Here is a 22,492-nt window from a genome sequence, read left to right as displayed (position 1 = left end):
AGGTAGGTTACAATCTACTGTGAGAACAGGAGAACAAAGAAAGAGAAGTAGAAGTTGGCGGAGAAACGGTGAGAGGCTCTTTAAAAGAAAGTCAACTGGTGTGAATTTGAACACCGTTTTGAGAAGAGGGGTCAACATAAAATGCATTAAAAAATGCATTAGGCAAAAGCATTTCCAGTGCCTGGGAGACTGGGGGGCTGCTAGTGGGGAGAGGTTGGCTGTGCTGTGTTGTACTTGGGTAGCCAAGGCTGTCCCAGTGTGAGATGAAGTGGGTTTGTATGCATTTGGCTGCTGCAGTAGAGGGAAAAAGAGGGGGGCCGGTGTGGTGGGAAAGTTGGGGAGCAAGCAGACTGAAATTGCCATGTTACATATGCAAACAATGTGTCCAGTGTCCAGCTTCCTGCACCGGAGGTGGTGGGTGGTGGTGGGGGTGGGTGAATAATCAGCCCCTGCCTTCCCAGTTCTACGATGGCACACGTGGGGTCTCCAGGAATCACAATCGAACTCACAGCAACTGTTGATCTTTGTTGGCTTGTTGTAGTTTCTTTGTTTGTTTTTCCAGACGAAGAGGCTGTAAAGCCACGCGAGTGGGAAGTGATGGAATCACACAAGAAGCCAGAAGCCTGCTCTTCCTACCCCCCCGCTTCTGCACATCTCTGCTCCGAGCTGGGTGGGGTGCGCAAAGGATCTTGATTTGACTTTGCTTAGTTCGAAAAGCACTGAGTGGGTCAGAGAAAAGTGGAGATGCAGAGAAAAGGGACTTGCACCCCAAGAAGGAGGCAGATGGGGAGCGAAGCCCCAAAGCAGTTTACGGTGGGCTCCAAGGTCCCAGGACAAAGACGAACAGGAGCGTGTGGTACCAAAAAAGTCCCGGAAGGGGCCCTCTGTTGTGACATGTAATGTGGACTATTAAAATGTAAGCATTAGCCATAAAATCTTGGACACCAACCTCAGAAGGCTTATTTCTGTTCTAAGCATGGGGAATGAAACATTTAATTCTTCAGTAAAGGAAAGCCCACTCCTTAATGGTGTGGTCGCAAAAAGAATTCTATACAATCCATAGTCCTTCAGAAGAAAAGAAAGAGAAAAAAAAATATGTTCCACTAGATTTCTCTTTCAAGAGCAACAGAAGGACTTTTGTGACTTTCTCAAAAGGGTGCCATCTTTTACAAGCTTATTAAGGCAAATGGTTCCTTTTCTTTCGCTGTTGAAGTGACATTCTGTTGTCTCTCTAGTGGCTCCTCAGGCAGACTGGAGTTGCTGGCCTCCAACAGGTGTTTGCCCTGTTTCCCTCGCTTAGTCACCTTGCGAGCCACCTAGGCACGGGGCTGGGCTGCTCTGAAGGAAAGAATTCCAATTGCGACAAATTAGGTGGTGGTTTTTCGGATGATTCCAGCATTCCTTTGGAATTTCAGAAAAGACCACTGAAGCCATTTATGCTTGTGGCTCAGGGAAGAATAGAGGAAAATAAGGGTACGGTCTAGACCAGAGTAAGACATCTTTTTCAACGTTGCCTATCATTAAGGAAGGTAGTTGACTAACGAAGATTTGGTGCGTATTACCTATTCCCTCCCAGTGGGAAGGAGCAGGTGGCTGGGTCCCCAGGGTGCATCACACTTGTGGATTTCACCACAGCAACCCCTCCTCCATCCCTGCCCTTGGGCCCTGGGGAGAGACAACCGAGGGGCTGGTGGGCTCTTATACAAATAGCCATAGAGTCTCACCTCTGATCACCATGATATGACTCATCTGGTCAATAGCCGACAGAACGGTTTTGGGGCTGAAACAGGGACATGAATATACACAGCAGGGGAAATCAGGTGAGGAGACAACTAGATGTGAAAAAGCTTTCTGTTCTTATTCCTTGGGCTGCATTTTCACAGGGCTTGCTTCTGAATATTGGGCTGCTAAGAAGGCACTTAAGGAGCCTGGTGATGTGGTGGTTATGTGCTGGGCTGCTAACTGAAAAGGTTGGCAATTCGAACCCACCAGCCATGTGTAAGAAAGATATGGCAGTCCGCTTCCGTAAAGATTTACAGCCTTGGAAACCCTATGGGGGTAGTTCTACTCTGTCCTATATAGTTACTATGAGTCAGAATTGACTTGATGGCAATTTTTTCTTTCTTTTTAAGAAGGCACTTAGGAGTCCCCGGGTTGTGCAAATGGTTAAGCACTTGGCTACAAACCAAAAGGTTGGCTGTTGGAATCCCCAGAGAGGCGTCTTGGAAGAAAGACCTGGTGATCTACTTCCGGAAGGTCAGAGCCGTTGAAAACCCTGTGGTTCTACACTGACACACATGGGGTCACCATGAGTTGTCATCAGCTTGTTGGCGACAGGTTTAAGAAGGCAGTTAGCCAGGGCAGGCCCAAGAGGGAGTAGGGGTGGCGGTGGGAGGTGTCAACAGGATTTTTCTTGATACATGGATAGTTTCTTGTCCACACTGAAAGTCTGCATGGTTTTCTCAGGGCTACACTGATGATCTTTATTCTAATAATGAGCATTTATGCACAGCCTGGCAGCTTATAAGCGAATTAGGGCTGGTATTGTTGTCCTCTATTAGAGACGAGAAAGGGAGATTCAGAAAGATGGAGTCACCTGCCCGAAGTCACAGAGGTGACAAATGGTAGAGCCATGACTGGAACTCACATCTCTTGACTCCTATTCTTGGTAACTCATATTGCCTTATGATGTCAATAGCCAGATAGAATGGATACTCTTATTTTTGAGTGGGGCAGAGGGGAGAGGGCTTTGCTTTGGTTTTTCATTGTGGTTTAATTGTTTACTTTGGGATATGTTCTAGCAGTCTTTTTCGACTTTGTTTTGGCCTCCATGCCACTCCATTCCCATGCATAAATTCATTCCCATTAGTAACATTTCCCACAACATCCCCTCATTGTAGGCCACAGTCTCCATAGCTATGTTCCATCAACAATGCAGAAGGACTCAGCCGTGAGCTTGACTTGAGATCCCAGAAAACAGGGAGGCCAAGATTTAAGGTAACTCACAAGGCTTGAGTAAGGAATCAGTTTCCTAAAGGAAGTGGTGAGTTCTCTGTCCAAGACTCAAAAGTAAGACCTGAAGGAATGGGAGAAAAGCTTAGTAAGATCAGCAGAAGACCAGCTTGGGTAGAGGTTGGGGAAAGCACAGGTGAGAAATGACACAGGTGATAGAAGCAGAAGGGTCTTGAAGTGGGATGCTAGGATTCCCCATCACGAGCCTCTTGGAAACAGAACAGTAATTACTTGGAACAGCTTAAGCAGGTACATCGCTTCATTATTAAAAGGCACAGAAATAAAGGTTTAAGCTCACCCGCAAGATTTCCTCAACACAGCTCGGATCACTGGGAAGGCTTACCTAAAAACAAAACAAAACAAAACCAATTAAACACAATCTCCTAGTTATTCTCAGAGAAGTTGACTGTATAATTGTTTACTGTACAGGAAAAAAAATTGCAAATAAAGACAATCTAGCTATCAATTTTTTTTCCTGTTAAATGCAAAGCAATAATTAGAAGCAAACAGTCAATTTTGTTTCACGTGAATGAAGCAGTAGGACCATAGTGCAAGGTGAAGAAAGAAAGGGACTTGCCTGTCACTGATTTGCCGTGAGACCTGAGCCCTCCCTGCCCACCCCCTCCCCGCACCTGGCTTTCTTTGCTCATCTATCCAAAGAGGGAGTTTGATTTTGTGATTGCTAAGGCCCTTTTGACCTTCTGGAATATTTTAGTATATTATTCATAAACTTAGAGTTTTATAAAATGAGGCCTATATGTATATACCCAAAAGACTTGAAAGCAGGAACACAAACAGATGTCTACCCACCAGTATTCAGTACAGCATTATTCACAACAACCAAAAGGTGAAAACAATCCAAGTGTCCATGAATGGATAAACAAAATGTGCTATATACATGCGGCAGAGTCGTATTCAGCCATAAAGACAAACGGAGTTCTGATACGTGTTATGACACGGATGAACCTTGAAAACATTATGCTAAGAAATAAGTCAGTCATGAAAGGACAAATATTGTATGATCCCACTTATATGAAATATTCAGAATAGGCAAAGGCAGAGAGACAAATGCTTATTACCAGGGCCTGAGGGAGTGGGGAGGTATTGCTTAAGGGGTACTGAGTTGCTGTTTGGGGTGATGAAAAACTTTTAGAAACAGTGGCGATGGCAGCACAACATGGTAAATGTAATTAATGTCACTGAACTGTACACTTAAAAGTGGTCAAACTGGCAAATTTTTGTTATACATATTTTAGCACAATAAAATTCTAAAAAAAAAAATGACGAGCCCTACACAAAATATTCCTATGATTAAATTGAGTTTTAGCTTGGGTGTCCAACCAAATGCCTACAATTCTTATCCAAAACACTAAAGCTAAACTCCCGTGCAAAGTGCATTCTTGCCATGACACTTAGAATCTCGGACATACACAAGTAATTCCCATAAGCCGTCTCTCCCAGTGTGACACCGTCCCAATCAATCAACTAGTAGAAATGTGCTGAGGACTTACTCCGTGTCAGGCACATGGTCCTTTTCCTCCATAGTCAGTGGTAGGAAGAAGCCAAATACCAAAATAAGAAACCTAGCTACAAGGCAATGCATGGTGAGGGACTTGGAAGTGGGACAACCAACTGGAGAAAGGTCTGCCAGCCACCATGTCACCTGTGTAGGTTATAGGCATTCTCTCAAGCATTCTTAACTCTCCCCATCACAACTTCACCTCCCCAGGATTGCAATCTGATCATTTCATGTCCTTTCAGGTCTGATAAGTAGAACAGTTGGTCTCTTTAATTAACTGCCTTGGGAGGTGAAAGGTCAGCCCTGGAAGGGAGCACTGTCACAGGCTCTCTATATCCCACACCTCTTGCAAGGACAATTAAGTCATGTCCCCTAGTTGTTCTGCAAGTGCAGTATGAGCTCAACCACATTTGAGGAAATGGAGAACAGACTATGGCTCCAATTTTCCTCAATTTCAAAAAACACAGACTAGAATCACCAGCATACCCTAAATCAGCATTAAAGTCACCATTGTACAAACACTCATTCCAACCAACATTTATTGAATACCTTCTATATGTAAGGGAAGTTACTGCTCCAAGGAGCATCGAATCCCAAGTGGGGGAGTTGGGCTGAGACCAGGTCACGAATATTGAGGGTGTCATCCATCCTGGGCTAACCAGGTCAGTCCCAGTTTACACTTGTTATCCTGAGGTGTCTCCTTCCACCCTCAACGATGTCCCAGTTTGGACGATAAATGATACAGTCACCCTTTCAATATCTATAATACTCTAATACTGGGTAGAAGAAACAGTTGAAGTATGAAAAAGTCATCTGGGTACACATTATAAAAAACCAAAACCAAACCCAATGCCATTGAGTCAATTTCGACTCACAGCGACCCTATAGGACAGAGTAGAACTGCTCCATACAGTTTTCAAGGAGCGCCTGGTGGATTTGAACTGCTGACCTTTTGGTGAGCAGCTGTAGCTCTTAGCTACTACGCCACTAGAGTTTCCGGTACACATCATAAAAAAAAATAATTTTTTTTCATTGTAAAGGACCTTAAATACAGATTTTAGACAGGGAACTACAGGTGGTTTGGCCTATTACAGTTCATTTATGCATTCACGAATATTTTTTGAGGGCCAGGGACTGGGCCACCAGGCATTGTGCTAGGCAGAGATACAAAAAGAAGAGAGAGCCTCCTGCCTTGTGCAGTTTGCAGGCATGAAGGGAAGGTGAATATGAAGAATCACATAATACACAACCACAGTTGTGGTAAGGGCTACAAAGGAGACTGCCCCCTAGTTCTGCAACATGCTAACAGGTTTGCCAGGAGAAAAGAAAAGGTTCTGTGCCCAGATAAGTTTGGGAAATTATGCACTCCACATCCCAGTCTTAAGGATCCACAATGTAAATGAAAGGCTTGGAGATGCCTGTCTAATGAGTTCAATGTAGCACTTGGGAAACTTTCTTGACCATTGAATTCCTGGGTTTTACTGTTTTGGTTTTTTTCCCCTCTAATTGACAACTATGAGTCGGAATCGACTCGACGGCACTGGGCTGGGTTAGTTGACGACTATTGCTACTTTATGGAATGAGTGTTTGTAGAACATACACCGAGAGATGCTGGTCTAACATATTCCGGGATTATAGACCTCAACTGATTATTCTTAACTGCAAGCAAAATCTCATTCCATTGCTCAGTACTCTAGCAACTGATTTTTACAAGACAGTTCCTGAATTTGTAACAAACTCCTTCCCCCAAACAAAGATTAAAATGGTGGTAAGAAAGGCGTGAATTTTCAACATCATTATTGCATTATATTGTGGGGGCTGCCTATGGCCCAGTCTCAAGAAAAGGTCTTTGTTCCCTTTTTCCCACACAAAGGCATCAATGTGAGTTTTGTGAGTTTGAAATGAAACAGGACGACGTGTCAGCAGTAAGTAGACACAGCCTATGAACCAAAGGAGCTGGGTGTGAGTCCTGGCCCTATCACTTGGCGACAGACCCTTGTACCCCTCTGAGCTCCGGTTTTCCCAACTGTAGAATAAGCAATCATCATAATAATAATGTCTGTCCCTTTCCAGTCTCACAGGGTTTCTGAGCGCATTAAACGAGAGAAGTGGTGTGAGCGTGCTTTGTAACCTGCAAAGCCCCAAACAATGAGTCAGGTTATTACCTCTCGCTGGTTGTTCTCCTCACTGCTATTATTATTAAGTTCAGACTTCTCATCTTTTCAAGGCAAAATCTGACTCACTCTTGTCAACTGCAAATATCATCTCCACACCTGGAATTATAAACATCCATTTCCTTATGGGGGGGGGGAATGCTGTCAAAACAGGAAAAGTCGTGGACTCTGGGGCTTCGCGGCAAATCTGAAGTTGGAAACATTCCAGAGTGGGACAGACTGTACAGACAAGGGCAGTCAAATAAATATCTATCCACACCCAGCCTTCAGATTTTTTTTTCTTAAAGACAATACTGGAATCCAATATTATCGTACAGTCACTAGCCCCTTGAATTCATCTAGCCTTGCCCTACGGCTGTTTCCATCTCAAGACAACTACACTTGAGCCGCAAATGCAAGTGCTTTTTACTTAGCCAGCAAGCATTTCCTAAGTGCCTAGGACAGTGCTGGGCAGGCGGAGGGGGCTGGTGAGACAAATTACTATGAGACTTGGCCTCTTCTCAGGGTGAACTGTCTGGAGGGGACGAGACACCAAACAATAAGAGGCCCACTGGGACCCACACTGTGAGGTAGTCATGACAAGGGTAACAGGATCGCCCTCATTCATCTGCCCGCCTATTCAGCAGGTCTCCATTTACTTCTTTAGACAACAAATCCTGACTGAGCTCACACTGTGCTCGGGATGGTGCCAAGGGGGAAGGCTGAAAGACACTGAAGACAGCATAGTCTCTGCCTTCAAGGCTCTCTGCAAAGTGGACACACAACACTTACACAGGAGACACACGGCAATGCCAAGCAGGGGGCTGCTGGAGCGGCCAAGCAAAGGTACCTACCGGGTTCCCGGACAGAGCCAAGTCAGACAGTAGCTCCCAGCCGCCGAGTTCTCCACCATATTCCTCACCCCATATGGGAGTGAGAGGCCACAGGTTTGACATGGCCGCGTAGTGGCGGGGCTGCCAGCAGCCACTTTGGTCCCTGAGCCCCCTGCAGAGTGCGCAGGGGGTCACTGTGCTGTGTGCACACTAGAAGAAAGCTGATCTGTGCCTGGGGCTCAGCCCCCAATCTGGTCCAGTTGCTCTCTCTCTCTCTGGCTCTCTCGTTTTCTCTCTCCCCCACACAACTATCGCAGGAATTCTGGAGCAGTCACTCAGACAGGTGTGCCACTGAAGAGAACTAGTGGTGACACCAGGATTAGAACTGCTACCCGTGGAGTTGCCAAGCCGCTGCTTACTGCCTAAGCCACCTTCTCCTCCCTTTAAATCCACTGTTGAGTATTCAGATAGTCCACAAAGCACAAGTTAGCCACTCAGAGCAGCAGAGTCCTTTTGCATTCCCCCTCGCCGCCCCCTCCTCCTGGAGCAGAGAGCAGGCTGCATGCCGCCCCGGGAGCCCGGACTCTCACTCCTGGCCCCCAGGACCCTCTTGTGCCGGGCACGGATGTGGTCCTCTCCGCAGGCCAGGGAGGGAGGAGGTGCACTTCGGGCAGGTGGTGAGTGGACGGCAAGCCCTCCCAAGTGCCTACCCCCTCTGCATGTGAAAGTGCAGGGCTGCCACCCCATGTAGCCACTGAGAGACCACGCACAGATCATCTGCCTGGTGACAAATCCATATCTTAGGAAAGACTCGGGGTACCTCTAAAGCATCAAATATTCAATTAACTGCAGCAACAATAAACGAATTGCATAGGATGTTTTAATCATCCTGAAATTAATCAGTTTGGAGCATACTTCTTGGCGATTAGGGTAATGCAAGATATCAAAAATACCCTGATTGTGGCATTGGGAAACATAAACAGCAGCTAGCACTAATAGAAAACATGAAGATTAATGTAAAACATTAAAAGAATAGTCATCATCACATGGTTAACCCAGAGGAGCTCAAAGCATGCCTCTGAGTACATTATTATTTAAGGGGTTTCGAAGGGAAAGAGGTCATTTTTTTTTCCCCCTAAAATCATCTCGAAGTTGCCCCACAATACCTGGTGATCAAAACCCACTATTCTAGATGTTCTATTGTGACAAAGATCTTTCAAAGCAAAACTTCAAAATACAAGTTTAATTGCCAGTGAAAGCGTGGATTCCTCTAACGAGTGCACACTGAGTCACATACACCACCAAGATCAAACACCCTTCTAAACACTATCCATAACTAACAGTGACGGCAGCTTCCAAACGGACTCCGTTTGCACTTTCATGAACAAATTGCCGCGTTTACCAAATGACTGATTTATGGGCCACAGCTCCCTGACAAAGCATTACTAATCAAATGAAAAGTCAGGTTATGCTGTCGGACTACCAGGTGAGCTTTCAATCTTTTTAAATGTTTTAATCTCCACCATTAGTCACTTGTAAAATCAGGGGACAGCAGCCTCTGCAGTTCCGATTGGCATGTGTTTTGGGATCCCCATACCTCCCCGTCCAGGGAGTCCCAGTTTTCAAAACTGAATTTGGAAAACTACAAACCCAGTTCACATTAGGATTCTTCTGTCCCTTGCTTCCCGCCTCACTGCCTCACCTTAACCTGTCCCTAGTCTAGTTTGTATTCATGAGTCTATGATTAAATGGGAGCAGTTAATATTACATAAGCTGCAGACAGAAGTCCTCAGGTAATATAACTTTAATCAAAACAACAACAATCACAAAAAAAAAAGATTTCACAACAGTTACATGGTACTGCCAACTCATCTTCCAATTTCATTTTAATGTAGCCAAAGTCCTTGGTGTTCACAGAGTTGTTTACTTTCAAATAACTGCTTCTGGCCAATTTTTAAGGAAGTTACATGGTCAAAATACCCCACGTAAAACAAGCTAATATTCACTATTCTCTCTAAGAAAGGACGAACAAAAAGTAGAACATTGCCATCAAAGGAATGCAACACATGCCATTTTATAAGTACAGAAAAAGATCCTTTGTAAAGAATCTTACATGGAAAGAAAATTGAAAAGGAAAGAGGTAGCAATCAACTATTACTTCTTTGAGCAAATAAATGGGATAATTTATTTTCTGGGGGCACTGACGGGTAGTGAAAAAAGCATGGCCTTTGAAGCTTGACAGACTTGGATTTAAATCCCAGCTCTGATAATTTGCTTTGTGATCTTGGGCAAGTAACTTGAATTTCTCTGAGCCTCTGTTTTTCATATAAGGGGAATAAAAATAGTCACTTGCAGGACTGCTGGGAGGTTGAAATGGAGTGAGGTACATAAGGTTCCCTAGCCCAGTAGTGGGTGCATGTTAAGTCTTAAAGGCTAGTAGAAGGTCATTCTCCATTAGCACCTTTTAGTTGAAGTTTCCTCTAAGGCCTGGGGACCACTGCTGTGATAGTCGCACTGCCTCGTAAACTGGCCCCCGTGACTTCTTGTGAATACCACCAATTATTAAATCCTATTCAGGGGCCCAGTGTGTCAGGAGTCTCAGGCTGCTGCTCCATCTGCTGGCTCTCACTGAAGGTGACAAAGGAGGCTGGAAATGGGACATGAGGGGTAATACAACAGGCAGAGAGAAGGGGCTGGGGGAGGGGAGGGGAGGGGAGGGGAGGGGAGGGGAGGGGAGGGGAGGGGAGGGGAGGGGAGGGGAGGGGAGGGGAGGGGAGGGGAGGGGAGGGGAGGGGGAGGCACAGTGCTTCATTAGGAGGACATCTCTTCACTGATTACATTGGGTATGGCGATGGCAGAATGCAGATGCGGAAAGGCCCATAGTCAGCGGAGAGTACCTAACGGCAGATGGAATTTCCAGTGAAGAGCACTTCATTCAGCAGGCTCTGAATAGCCATTAGCTCACTGTTCATTTATTTGGTCTAATAACTAGTTTCTATTTTTTTTTTTTTATAGAAGAGTGAGCCATAAACAGGGGGGTTAGGAGTCTTAAAGGAAACCAAGATACACATCTGGAGATATTACTATAAGAAACCAAGAACTGTCTGGAAGGGCCTGGCTGCCTGACCAGCATTCCCCCAAGGAGGTCCTGCCTCTGGTCAGTCACCTGGGCCAGACAGTGAGGTCACTGTGGCTACTGCTGCCGTGGCTGCTGCTGCCAGTGCCCAAACTCATGCCTGGGCCATGCGGTCTCTGCAGGACAGGCCTCCAAGGCCAGACACCCTACTCATACCTTCTCAAGGCTTCTCGCCTAGATTCCTGTCTTGGCATCTCAGGCTCAAGCTGTTTTCCCACCTCCCCAAGCCGGTCTCACCAACTCTGTCCCAATACTTGCTTGCCCTTTCCTGCCTGTGCTCTCCTTCACGTGTCTGCTGGCCATGGGACCTTCCATTTGAAATTCCTAGGTATGCGTCAAATTCCTCAGGGCCGGGGGATACCCATGTCTGTCCTGTCTAAGTCCTAGCACTGCAACCAAGGACCATTTAGGATCAAAGTCTTGATGCCACAAAATTCCTACTTCCTGCACTTCCATTAATCCTAATGGCTGTCTTGTGTGCAGGCCCGTAGTCTCTTCTTTTAAAAGAGACTGTAAAAATACAGATGTACACACTGGAGTAAAGGAAGGCCGTTTACGAACTCTATCCATGGCCACGCCACCGTGCATGATCTAAGTTACAAGGCTAGCCCGCATGATGGAAGCATATAGAAAAGACATATCAAGAAGTGAAGTTCATTTTTGACTTCCGTCAGTTAGAGTAAATGTTAGAATTGTCGTGTGCTCATGAGCACTCTATCATCATAGCAAACTCTTGTAACATAGAGCAACTATACAATTGCAAAGCAGCGATCTCATTTTCAGGTAACTATGACTTTGTAAAGTAGTGCAAAGAAACACATATTGGGAGATAGGAAAGAGAAGTTCCAGGTCCAAGCTCTACCACTAACTAGCTGTGTGACTTGGGACAAGTCACTTCCTCACGCTGCAACTTAATACACCAAGGGCATGGGGATATATTGCAAGCTCTCAGTGTTTTGTATTTCACATAACAGGAAAATAATAATAATAATAGGGGATGCATATAAAATTGCCACCTTTTTATTTTGTCAAGAAGGGACATTAGGAAAACAGCCACTCTCACTATTATTTCATAAAAGAAAGAACAGTATAACACCCAAAAGGTAGAAAGGGCATAATCTTTGAATAAAGGATATAGGACAATTAGCAAATTATGCCAACCTCAAACATGCACAATCACACACACACACTCACACATACAAACGCACACTCACACAGACACATACATATGCTAACTCCATGCACACATTCAAACACACTCATGCACGTACACACAATTGTCCTTATAGTTCCCATTTTGCAACAAAATAACAACATCACACGACAACTAAGAGCCCAAGAGACAGAAAGGGCCACATGAACCAGAGACCTACATCATCCTGAGACCAGAAGAACTAGTTGGTGCCTGGCCACAATCGATGACTGCCCTGACAGGGAGCACAGCAGAGGACCCCTGAGGGAGCAGGAGATCAGTGGGATACAGACCCCAAATTCTCATAAAAAGACCAAACTTAATGGTCTGACTGAGACTGGAGGAATCCCGGCAGCCATGCTCCCCAGACCTTCAGTTGACACAGGACAGGAACCATCCCCGAAGACAACTCATCAGAAATGAAAGGGACTGGTCAGCGGGTGGGAGAGAGACGCTGATGAAGAGTGAGCTAATTATATCAGGTGGACACTTGAGATTGTGTTGGCAACTCTTGTCTGGAGGGGGGATGGGAGGATAGAGAGAGAGGGAAGCCGGCAAAATTGTCACGAAAGGAGAGACTGAAAGGGCTGACTCAAGAGGGGGAGAGCAAGTGGGAGTAGGGAGTGAGATGTATGTAAACTTATATGTGACAGACCGATTGGATTTGTAAACGTTCACTTGAAGCTTAATAAAAGTTATTAAAAAAAAAATAACAACATCACTTCCACCTTGGACTGGTCACCAGGAGACATGATGTCTCAAGTATCTTGAATTCTATGGTTTTACTCATTTTGTATTTTTATTCACTTCTATTTTACATAGTTCATTCTCCATAGTAGTCCACTTTTAAGTTCAGTTATCTATCTCCTAAAACCAACCAAAAACCAAACCCACTGCTGTCGAGACTATTCTGACTCATAGTGACCCTACAGGACAGAGTAGAACTGCCCCACAGGGTTTCTAAGGAACAGCTGGTAGGTTCAAACTGCTGACCTTTTGGTTAGCAGCTACAGTGCTTAACCACTGTATCACCGGGGCTCCCTCTATCTCCTACATATGATTTATTTTCTGCATGGATTACTGATGCTCAGTGCAAATTCCAGGTACATTATCTCTTCCCCGGCTAATTTTTTTTTTTTTTTAACGCATGCAAAATACAAACCAATTTTTGTACTCACCGATAGAAACATAATAAGGAAGAGTATACCATATGTAGCATACATGTACTTTAGGCCTCATCTATAAATAGTAATGCTAAAATGACACTGAACCAAAAGGCCGTCTACTCAAGAGAGAAGGCGTGTCCCAGGAATCTGCATCCCGCATAATGCAGCATACTGTCTATCACATGCCACCTATTCTGAAGGCAAACCAAAGCTTTTCGGTGTAGCTGGGGACGTGGACGGAGAGGAGGAAAATCTGGTGTGCACGGCGTTCGGGAAGCCTACAGCAGCTTCAAGGAGAAAGTGGCCATTGCACAAGACAAGGAGGCAGGATGGGCCATTGGCTTTGGCAAGGTCTCGGTCATTGACAACGTCGGTCAGAGCTGTTTCAGTGACATGGTGGGGATACAAACCTGATTGGAACCTGTTGAAGAGACAGTTGGAGGGGCTGAAATGGATAGAGTAATAGCAGCAATTCTTTTGAGGGATTTTACTGTGAAAGGAAGCAGAGAAATGGGGTGACAGGTTGCGGCAACGTGGGGCCAAGGTTTTTTCTTTTTTTTTTTGAAGAGGGATGATGCTAAGCCATACTTATACACCAATGGGAATAACTCAGTAGAGGGGGGAGAAATGTAGCAAAAAGCAGAAGAGAAAGTAGATAATTGTAAAAGCAAAGTCCTCGAGAGGAAGAGAGCAGATCAGGACACAATTGGAGAGGTTGGCCTGAAATCAGAGCCGGGACACTTCTGGATACTTCTTCCGTTGTAACAGGAGGGAAGGAGGAGTGCTTGGGTACCTAAGCAGTGGGGCTGGAGCAATTAAAGATGAAAAGATGAGGTAGTCTTGTCTGATTGTGTCTATTTTTCTCTATGAAGTATGCGGCAAAGTGATTAGCCGAGAATGGGAGGCAGGTATTGGAAATTTGAGCAGAAAGGTAAGGTGCGAAAGAGTTGTCTTGGAGAACAGGAGCATGGGTTTGCTAGCGAAGTACAATGGAACTAGCTGCCAATGTTGAAGGAAGAGGGAGAAAGAGCTACAGCATGAAACACAGAAGGAGACATATACACAGGGCAAGGGGGAGATAAAGAAAAAAGAAGGCAGGGGGAAAGAGGAGAGTTGGGGCCAAGTAGCTCTGATGATTTAGATGGTGGTCACACTTTGTTCTTCACTCTTTCCTTCCGCACTTTCAAACTGATTAGCTAATTAACCACAGTTCACAGTTCTTCAACTACTCTAATCTATAAGGGTCTTCATTCTGAATGGAAAAAGCAGAGAGCCCAGCAGTAGGAGCAATGATTTTCTGGGATCCTACAGTGGTGACTCCTGTAATATTACCCAGAAGGCCAGAAGAAATGAAGCCCAGGGCCAAATATGCCCCTAAGGCTCGATGATCTCCTCTCTGGGGCGAAATGAACTCAACTTTGTGGGGGAGCACGGAGAACTCGACTAACCTATCACCTCCAGAGAAAGATAATTCCTATATAGCATTGGAAGACATCTTCAACTTGTTTAAAGAAGAGCTAGTTTTTAATATTTTAAATATTTTGTATTTAAGCAAGCATTTTATAAATTTATGATGTGATTGTCAGCATGAAACATTTTAAGATACGATCATCTATTAAAATACATTAGAGATTGACAAGTTCTTCAAAGCACTTATGGTTTCTCTCAAGAAACAAGGAGCTTCCTCATTGAAAAAACCAAAGTCGGCGTTCAAGTTTTTCTGGTAGCTTCTGAAGACGTTTCCACAGGCACATTATATAGGGTCTTAAATTAAGCAGTGTAACCCCATTTACAAAAGAACCTTTTCAATATGTATCTTTGGCTCTTGTTTTGACCGTCTTTTAGAAAAGAAAGGTAGTTCCTTGACATTCATCATCCCTCACCCTAAAGAAACGACTACATTCTTCTTCTAAATATATAGCTAATGATTTAAATGTCTGTGTTCAAACGAAAAATCCAGATTTCGGTTTGACTTTTTTTTTCCTAGCTATATTCCTTAACGCAATGTAAGTGGAAGAGACTTTATAAATTGGATCCACACATGCCCTCAGTAAAAACGTGACAACAGAACACATTGGATAGAAAGTGGCTCCACTTGGAGACTAACCTCTAAGGACCTTGGCGCCGTATTGACTCTCTAAACCCGGCACCTGGGGTTGTCTTAATTGCCAGTGGAAGACACTGCGGTTCTGCGGAGAGTTACCACTGACAGTTGTGATCCCGAAGAACCAGCCATGCGCACGGGAACCGAATCCTCGCCAGCGCCCCTGTTATTTATCACTCTAATTAAAACACTTTTATCTATTAATGCCAAGTGACACTGCTAAATATATTTAGAGAAGTTCACTTTTTTTCCCTCTACTTCTGAAATCTCTTAGATCTGAGCCCGCTTGCACGTGATTTAACTGCTCACGAAAATGAAACCATAGCTAAGAATAACTCCCTTCCATTAGATTTATAAATCTCATTAATTAATTCTACGTCTCCAATGGTGTAGAGCCCAAACTCAAATGCAAGATCTAATTAAAGAGAAGGGGAAAAATGTTAAGAAACAACACTGAGATGGAAACACAGAAGTAACTGTTTAGCCTCAAATTAATGAGGCGCTATGCTAAGCAAGCATGTCCATTAATCCCTAATGAGGATTTTAAACACATTAAAACTTCCTAATACAAAATGTTTGCCTTCCTTTTATCCAATAACAAATAAGCCAATAATTTTCTGGCTCTAAATGACACTATTAACTGTCACGGCATGTTTTATTTGACAAACCCTCCATTCAAATACTGTAAAACCAATTAATTTGCCTGCTGTGAAATGTGTTTCTTGATAGCTTTTATGTGATTTTTTTTTCCTTCTCAAAGAAATGTAAATAGGAGGTCAATGTAGGTGCCTGATTTTGCTTTAAAAAAAAAATGCCACAGTAGCTATAGATTTTCCACTCAGTTTGCATTTCAAATGAATTGAAAGACAACCTCCATTTTGAGGTCATCAATCTCTAGATTGGTCTCCTGATACATAAACACTGAGTAATAGTTTGATTACCATGAATATGGTATCATATTTGAAAAGTGAGAGTTGTGAAATTACCATTCTGTTCAGTTATAAATAATGATTCACAACCCGGCCCTTTCCTTACTGGCTTTGTTAGTGACCTGGCTTTGTTACCGGTCTCCTGCTACCTCCAAACCAAAAAAAAAAAACAAAAAACCAAACCCACTGCTGTGGATTCCGACTCATAGCGACCCTATAGGACAGAGTAGAACTGCCCCATAGAGTTTCCAAGGAGTGCCTGGCGGATTTGAACTGCCGACCTCTTGGTTAGCGGCTGTAGCACTTAGCCACTACGCCACCAGGGTTTCCCTGCTACCTCCAGCCTTCCCCAAAATATACCTGCATATGTGTCCGGGAAATCACTCTGTAGAATTGGAGTTTATTCTGATGCCTTCATTTGAAAATGCTTATTTGTTACACTTTTTTTTTTTTTGGCAGAAAAATCAATAGAACAAATTCAAGAAGTTCCTGTTTTTTTAAACTTCCCCTGGGCCTTACTTAGTACCTCCAGTTAGTTTGAGAGATGGCCCCAAGGCACCATTTGCCCAGTGTTTATGGGACACTCTGAAACTCTTGGCTCATGGGAGGGCATGGCACTTTCCCAGAAAATCACTCTGCAAAGCACAGACCCTTGACACAGTGCATGTCATAAACAAAAGGTCAGTGGCATGAAGTGTGCGCCTGCTCTATGGAGCATCTCGAGCCCATTGCATTATACACTGAAGACCAAAAAGGGAGTGATGCGTGGTGTCCCACAGTTTATGGTGCCTGACTGAGCGTCAATTAATGTGGACACCATATGCATGGCACCAATGGTCTGAGATTGCCTCACATTCATATGAAGATCAGAGACTGATCATTTCTTAGTTGTAGAAGTATGCAGGATAGACAGACACGCGACAGGGGTATAAGCACAACACATTACCAAGACAAATGCATTAAACCCCTAGTTAAAGCACCATACTCTACTCCTGACCAGAATCAACGTGTCGAGGTACCCCCAAAGTTGGCATTTGGAAAATCTCTGTATGTTAAGGAAATAATCCCCAAAATAAAATATACTTTGCATCCCCACTAAGCAGGAAACACTGAACTAAGTAAGCATTATGGGAAATTCATTAGCTGCTAAACAATGCGTCCACAGTGTGGCTATACTCTAGATGGGTAGACAAATGAGTAATGACAGTGTAAATTAGCATGTAACTTCTGAACCCTGAATCAGGCACACAGCAAAGGATTTTTCTTTGAGTGGGTCTTCGAAGCAGTTTGGGTGACATGATTTAGTTGGCTCACCATGGGAACTTCCAGAATATCTAGTTATGGGGAGAATGAAATTTTTATTTTAAATCAGGGCTAGCCTAGAAAAATCCAGACAGGGTGCTGACTGTACTTTAAGAGCCAGATGAATGGCTCTGCCAATAAATGTAATAGGAAATCAGAGAAAACTGCTCATGGTTTTGGGTGGTCAAGCAAGGAAGCGAGATTTGATCCTGGCTTCGAAGAAGACAAGATGGGCAGTGACTACAGCATTTTGGAAAGAAGGCATGATGTTTCCTGAGAGCATTTTAATTTTGGCATAGTCAAATGTAACTGATAGGAATAGAAAATGTGGTGGACTAATCTGATATGGAACTACAGGCTCTCTGAGCACGCTGGACACCAGCAGACAGCACTCTGCCCCGCCGACAGGATGCCTTTAGGGTTTCATGAGATCTGTCTTAATTAACGTTCTTGAACCATTTTGAAACTCTGTTGGTTCACTGACAAACTGTATGACCTTGGGCAAGTCACAGTTTCTCCAAATGCAAAATGAAGGTGTTTGACCTAGAATCTGGTCTCTGTTCATTAAAACAAATCTATCAATCTGTGGTCCGAAGCAAATTAATCTCAAAGCTTCAACTTGTGTTCGCCCAGCTGATCTCTAATTAATAGATGAGTCTCCAATTTAAAATTCAAAGTGACATATTTCATAGGTACAGAGACCGCACGATCTACAGAAGTAAAAATGTCAAGACATTCCAACAAGTATTCCCATAATGGAAACAGGAAACATGCTTTAGAATTACAGTGGCAGCATTAAAATGTGGGCAGTGCAATTTTTAATACCAGGGAGACCCCAATCACAATTAGACGTCATTTTCAAAGATAAGCAGTCCAAAAGCCAAAGGGCCTCAGTCATGTGAGAGCTTCTGGTTGAGTTAGAGGTCACTGCAAAATGGCAGGGAAAATATAATCTCTACTTGGCTAAGTTAATAAACTTGAAGCTGAAACATGTTGAAATGACTGTTTGAAAAGATTATTTTGAAAAAACCTGTAATAGTTCCTAAATCTTCCTTTTTAATCAAGATTTGGGATTGTACTGAGACCACCAGACATCAAGTGTGCTTGCGACCTTTTCAACTGTCAGACCAGACAGATTTTTATCTTACGCGAATCAACCCAAAGCCTCAAAGGTGCAGTGCCAGAACATGAATCCATTTCACTAGACAGTCATTGAAATTATAATTCAAAGTTCAACTTACTTTCACATTTTCTACCGCAATACTTTTGGCAGCCCAGGGCAGTAAGTCAAAACCTGGTTTCCAACGGAGACCACTTCTACTGGTTTCTAAATGTTGGCAGCAAGAATTGCTTCTTGTGAAAGAGATCAGCAGACCCTAGCTTTCATTAATTTACTTTCAATGACTGCTGCTCACTCTTAGGAAGCCGATCTTTACCTAAGGATGTTGACCTGCTGCTGGACCCCATCAGAAACAGACATGAAGAAACACTGATATATTAGGATATTGGGAACTTCCCTCTACTAGTCTTCACAGACACCACAGCTTCTATTTATCCTCACTGATGCCATGAGCACGAAAAACAAGTTTTGTGGCAAAGACATATAGCTGGAATCTATAAATGCTCCCAACACAAGATAAATATATATTATACTGTAAAGTGTTATTTGAAGAGCCTTAGAAATAGTTTTAGGGTCTTCATTCAAATGGACTATCATAAAGAAAAGGAACTTTTTATGTATTAAATAATACAGTAATTTAAATGAGGCAATTGGTAATACTTAGTGGGCATTTAGTTGGGTACTCAGTAGGCTTTGGGCAGAGGACATACTGTAAGTAAAAATTCCTTATGATCACACTCATCATTGAAATGACCTCACCTGGCACTTAGGTGTACTTACAACAAACATGTTTCATTAATTTCTAAATGCCTTGCCTTTGTTTTACCATCCATGCTCAAAAGGAAAGCATGCCACCTTATCAGGATATTGGAAAGTTTTTAAGCAGCATCTAACATCTATTATGTAATGATAAGCTTTTCAATTAGCATTTTCAAGATTCTCACTTTCTCAGCTCTGTGAATGATAATGTAATCCCATGTGAGGTCTCCTAAATTCTTAATGTGAATGTATTAGCCCCTTAACTCAAAACTCTAAGAACAGCACCGTAGTAGCACATGAAAACAAGAGACTGAGAGCATTCCTATGAAGGTGATATTAAGAATATCTCCTACCGTGACAGCTACAAAGACCACAGCTAATATAAATAATGCCTTGGAAATTTAGAGTCTTTGATGGGTTACCAAGGGGTTTCACATCCTCTCCACCTCTTTCCCTAGTATCATTTCTTCCTCTGAACACCTCTGTGATAAAGGCAACGGAGATAGAACGAGTATCATTTTAGAGCCAAAATACTGAGGCCTCACATGGTTCCATGTTTTGTTTGAGGTTTTAGGGTTAGTTAGTGGTGAAGATGGTCCCAGGGTGGCGCAAATGTTCTGCTCTCAGCTACTAACCTAAAGATTGGTGGTTTGAACCCACCCAGCAGCTCCATGGAAGAAAGTCCTAGTGATCTGCTTCTATAAAGATTACAGCCAACGACAACAACAACAACCCTGCGGAGCAGTTCCACTCTGTAACACAGGGGATTGCCGTGAGTAAGAATTGACTTGATTGCAATGTTTTTTTTCTTTTTATGGTTTAGTGGTGAAGACTAGACTCTGGATTTTTGGCCCCCCAAATCCAGTGTTTTTTTTTTTTTTTCACTATTTCCTGCTGCTGGTCTGTAAATGTAGATTTACCTACAGAATTCCCACCAAAGCCATACCAATTCAGGAGCCTAGAACTTGAACTGTAATGAAGGCTTCTCCCTAATATGAGTAGCTACTTATCTCTGCTTTAGAGCTAATAACGTTATCACAAATTCCAAACTGACTATCAACATAAAAGGCAAAACACTGATGATCTTAAAGTGACCTACCAAACTGCATGCTGAAAACTTGAGAGAGGAAGGAAAGCATCTTGTAGGACCGTCACCTATACAATTACGACTCGGTCTGTACCTAGAAGAGGACTTTATATTGTCACTAGTAGACCAACCCTTTCCTCTAGCCAGGCCTCCAAGGTTGCCAAGCATTGAGGACTCAGGGTAAGCATTGAAGGTCAGCGCTGCAACACTCCAGTCCTGAGTCTGCCTTTATCTCTTGTTTCTTGGCCATTTTACATCTCATCGAAGGAAATTCCTATGGGCTCATCTGTAGTCCAAATATGCCCTGCAAACTGTCCTCCCACTGACATCCACAGCCAATCTGATTTTGAGTCATGAATTGGTGGTGAAATGAGCTTACTGGTGTCATGACAAGGTTAGAACGAAGGAAGACATTTGCTCATTTAATACGACCTATCCTTCCTTTTTTCTTGATCTATTCAAGGAATGGGGCAACAGCCAAATGCAGCTGTCTGGGACAACCCTTCCATCTTTATAACCTCTGGTTACTTACAGTTAGATGGGTACTTTGAAAAAGGACTGCTCCTGGAAGCCAGCCATTCCAGATATGGTGGAGGCCTTTGAATCAAAGCATCAAAGCTCTGAATGAGATCTGCCAACTCTGCTGGAGGACATGGAGAAGGACCAGGCAATAAGTGAAATAACTCTCATGGATCATGGATAGCTCTTGACAGAGAAAGGTCAAGTATGATTTTACTACAAACTAACTTTTCAACTTCCAAGTCATCTTAAAGATGAGGGGAGTGCAGTCCAAAGAGGTGAAATGATTTTCCCAAGGTCACACATCCATGTGAATGGAAGATCTGAGACTAAACTGAAGTCCATCTGAGTGAAAAAGGCAGGTTCTTCTCATCATGTTATGCAACCACTGCTTCCATGACTTATGTGACAGGGGACTCAGTACTTCACAATTCCATTTGCTTCAGTTCAATTAAGCAATTCAAGAAGCTGTAATTGAGCTTCTTCCACTGGTTCCTTACTAAGTGATAGGAGTGATACAAAAAGTTAACATATGATCTAACAGATCCATCTACACAGTCTCCTCTGTGTTCTGTTGAGAAGGAGCAGGTGGGGGAGCTGTGCTCCACCTTACTCCTGAAAACACTATCCAAATAAAGCATCTTTGCAAAATGTTTGAGGTAGTATGATGACATGGTGATGGCTAAGACTGTGACGAAAAGAAGTTAGAGAAATCTGTGTGAAGCAAGAACAGAAGACAGAAAAAGGAGGCAAAGTCTGGCATCTTTTTGATGTGCTCACTCGCCAGTCACCCAGCAGTGTAGACTGTGCCCTTTCTCACTTCACTCCACCTCTCCCCACCCAAGGCTGGATCACCAGGAAGTCACAACCAAGCTTTGCCTCCAGCCAGATGTAATCAGGCAAATGCCTAGAGCTATACCTTAGAGCCTTTGCCCATAGAGCACAGTGAGATTAGCTGGTGCAGAAGGGGTCACCGTCATTGCCTTGGCTTTCACGGCATCGTGTTCGGTCTAAACTGAGTCAATCAAAGCAAGGAGACTAGGTAATATAATCATTGCAAATTGGAAGTATTGAGAAGAGAAGGTTAGATGAATGAGGCCGTTTTGTACATTACGCTTTAAGTGCACAGAATAATAGTACTTGTTAATTTTTGGAGAGAGGTCCATTTGAGCAACTGCAAATGCTCCACTCCTGTAAATAATCCCCCCATGCCGCCTTTCCAATGGCGTTCATTTCAACAGGGAAGTTGGCTACTCTGAGTTGTCTTTCTAAAAGCAAACTGCCTGCCTCCTCCTCTTCTTTTCCAGGTCTACTCAACAGTGAAAACGCAACCTTAACATCTAACCCTTAAGTGAAAGGGCCACACCAAAGAGCAAATGCTGTTTCAGTGGGGCTCCCTAACTAGGTATCCTAGTTTATTCCATCACCCAAACCACGGCCGAATACTGACCTCCAACCCTCTATGCTTTAGATTCCAGACTGAGCACTTGGTGGCAGCTGCCCCCAAGGCACGCAGAGTGCTGTACATAATTATTGCTTCACAGGACATTGATTTTGGTGAAAGGTAAAGTGAAAAACAATGGAAGCTCTTTGTGTTGCTCTGGTTTTAGTGTGAAAATGATAATTAAAATAGCTATTATTCATGGGAATGCTTGTTGAGT

The 22,492-nt window shown here is 43.5% G+C and overlaps 1 protein-coding gene across 10 annotated transcripts in view; it reads right to left on the bottom strand.

The window, feature by feature from the left end:
* AFF2 (ALF transcription elongation factor 2) overlaps positions 1-22,492 on the bottom strand; it is a 584,792-nt gene that overhangs the window by 237,268 nt on the left and 325,032 nt on the right. For all 10 annotated transcript variants that reach the window (XM_064277676.1, XM_064277679.1, XM_064277677.1 and 7 more), the window contains one exon: positions 3,311-3,355. In XM_064277676.1, the coding sequence (XP_064133746.1) occupies positions 3,311-3,355 (45 nt within the window). The remainder of the gene's footprint in view (positions 1-3,310; positions 3,356-22,492) is intronic.

This window comes from Loxodonta africana, chromosome X, assembly GCF_030014295.1.
Source record: "Loxodonta africana isolate mLoxAfr1 chromosome X, mLoxAfr1.hap2, whole genome shotgun sequence".
NCBI lineage: Eukaryota > Metazoa > Chordata > Mammalia > Proboscidea > Elephantidae > Loxodonta > Loxodonta africana.
Note: the sequence above shows the minus strand (reverse complement) of the source record. Positions and strands in the feature narration are given on the sequence as shown.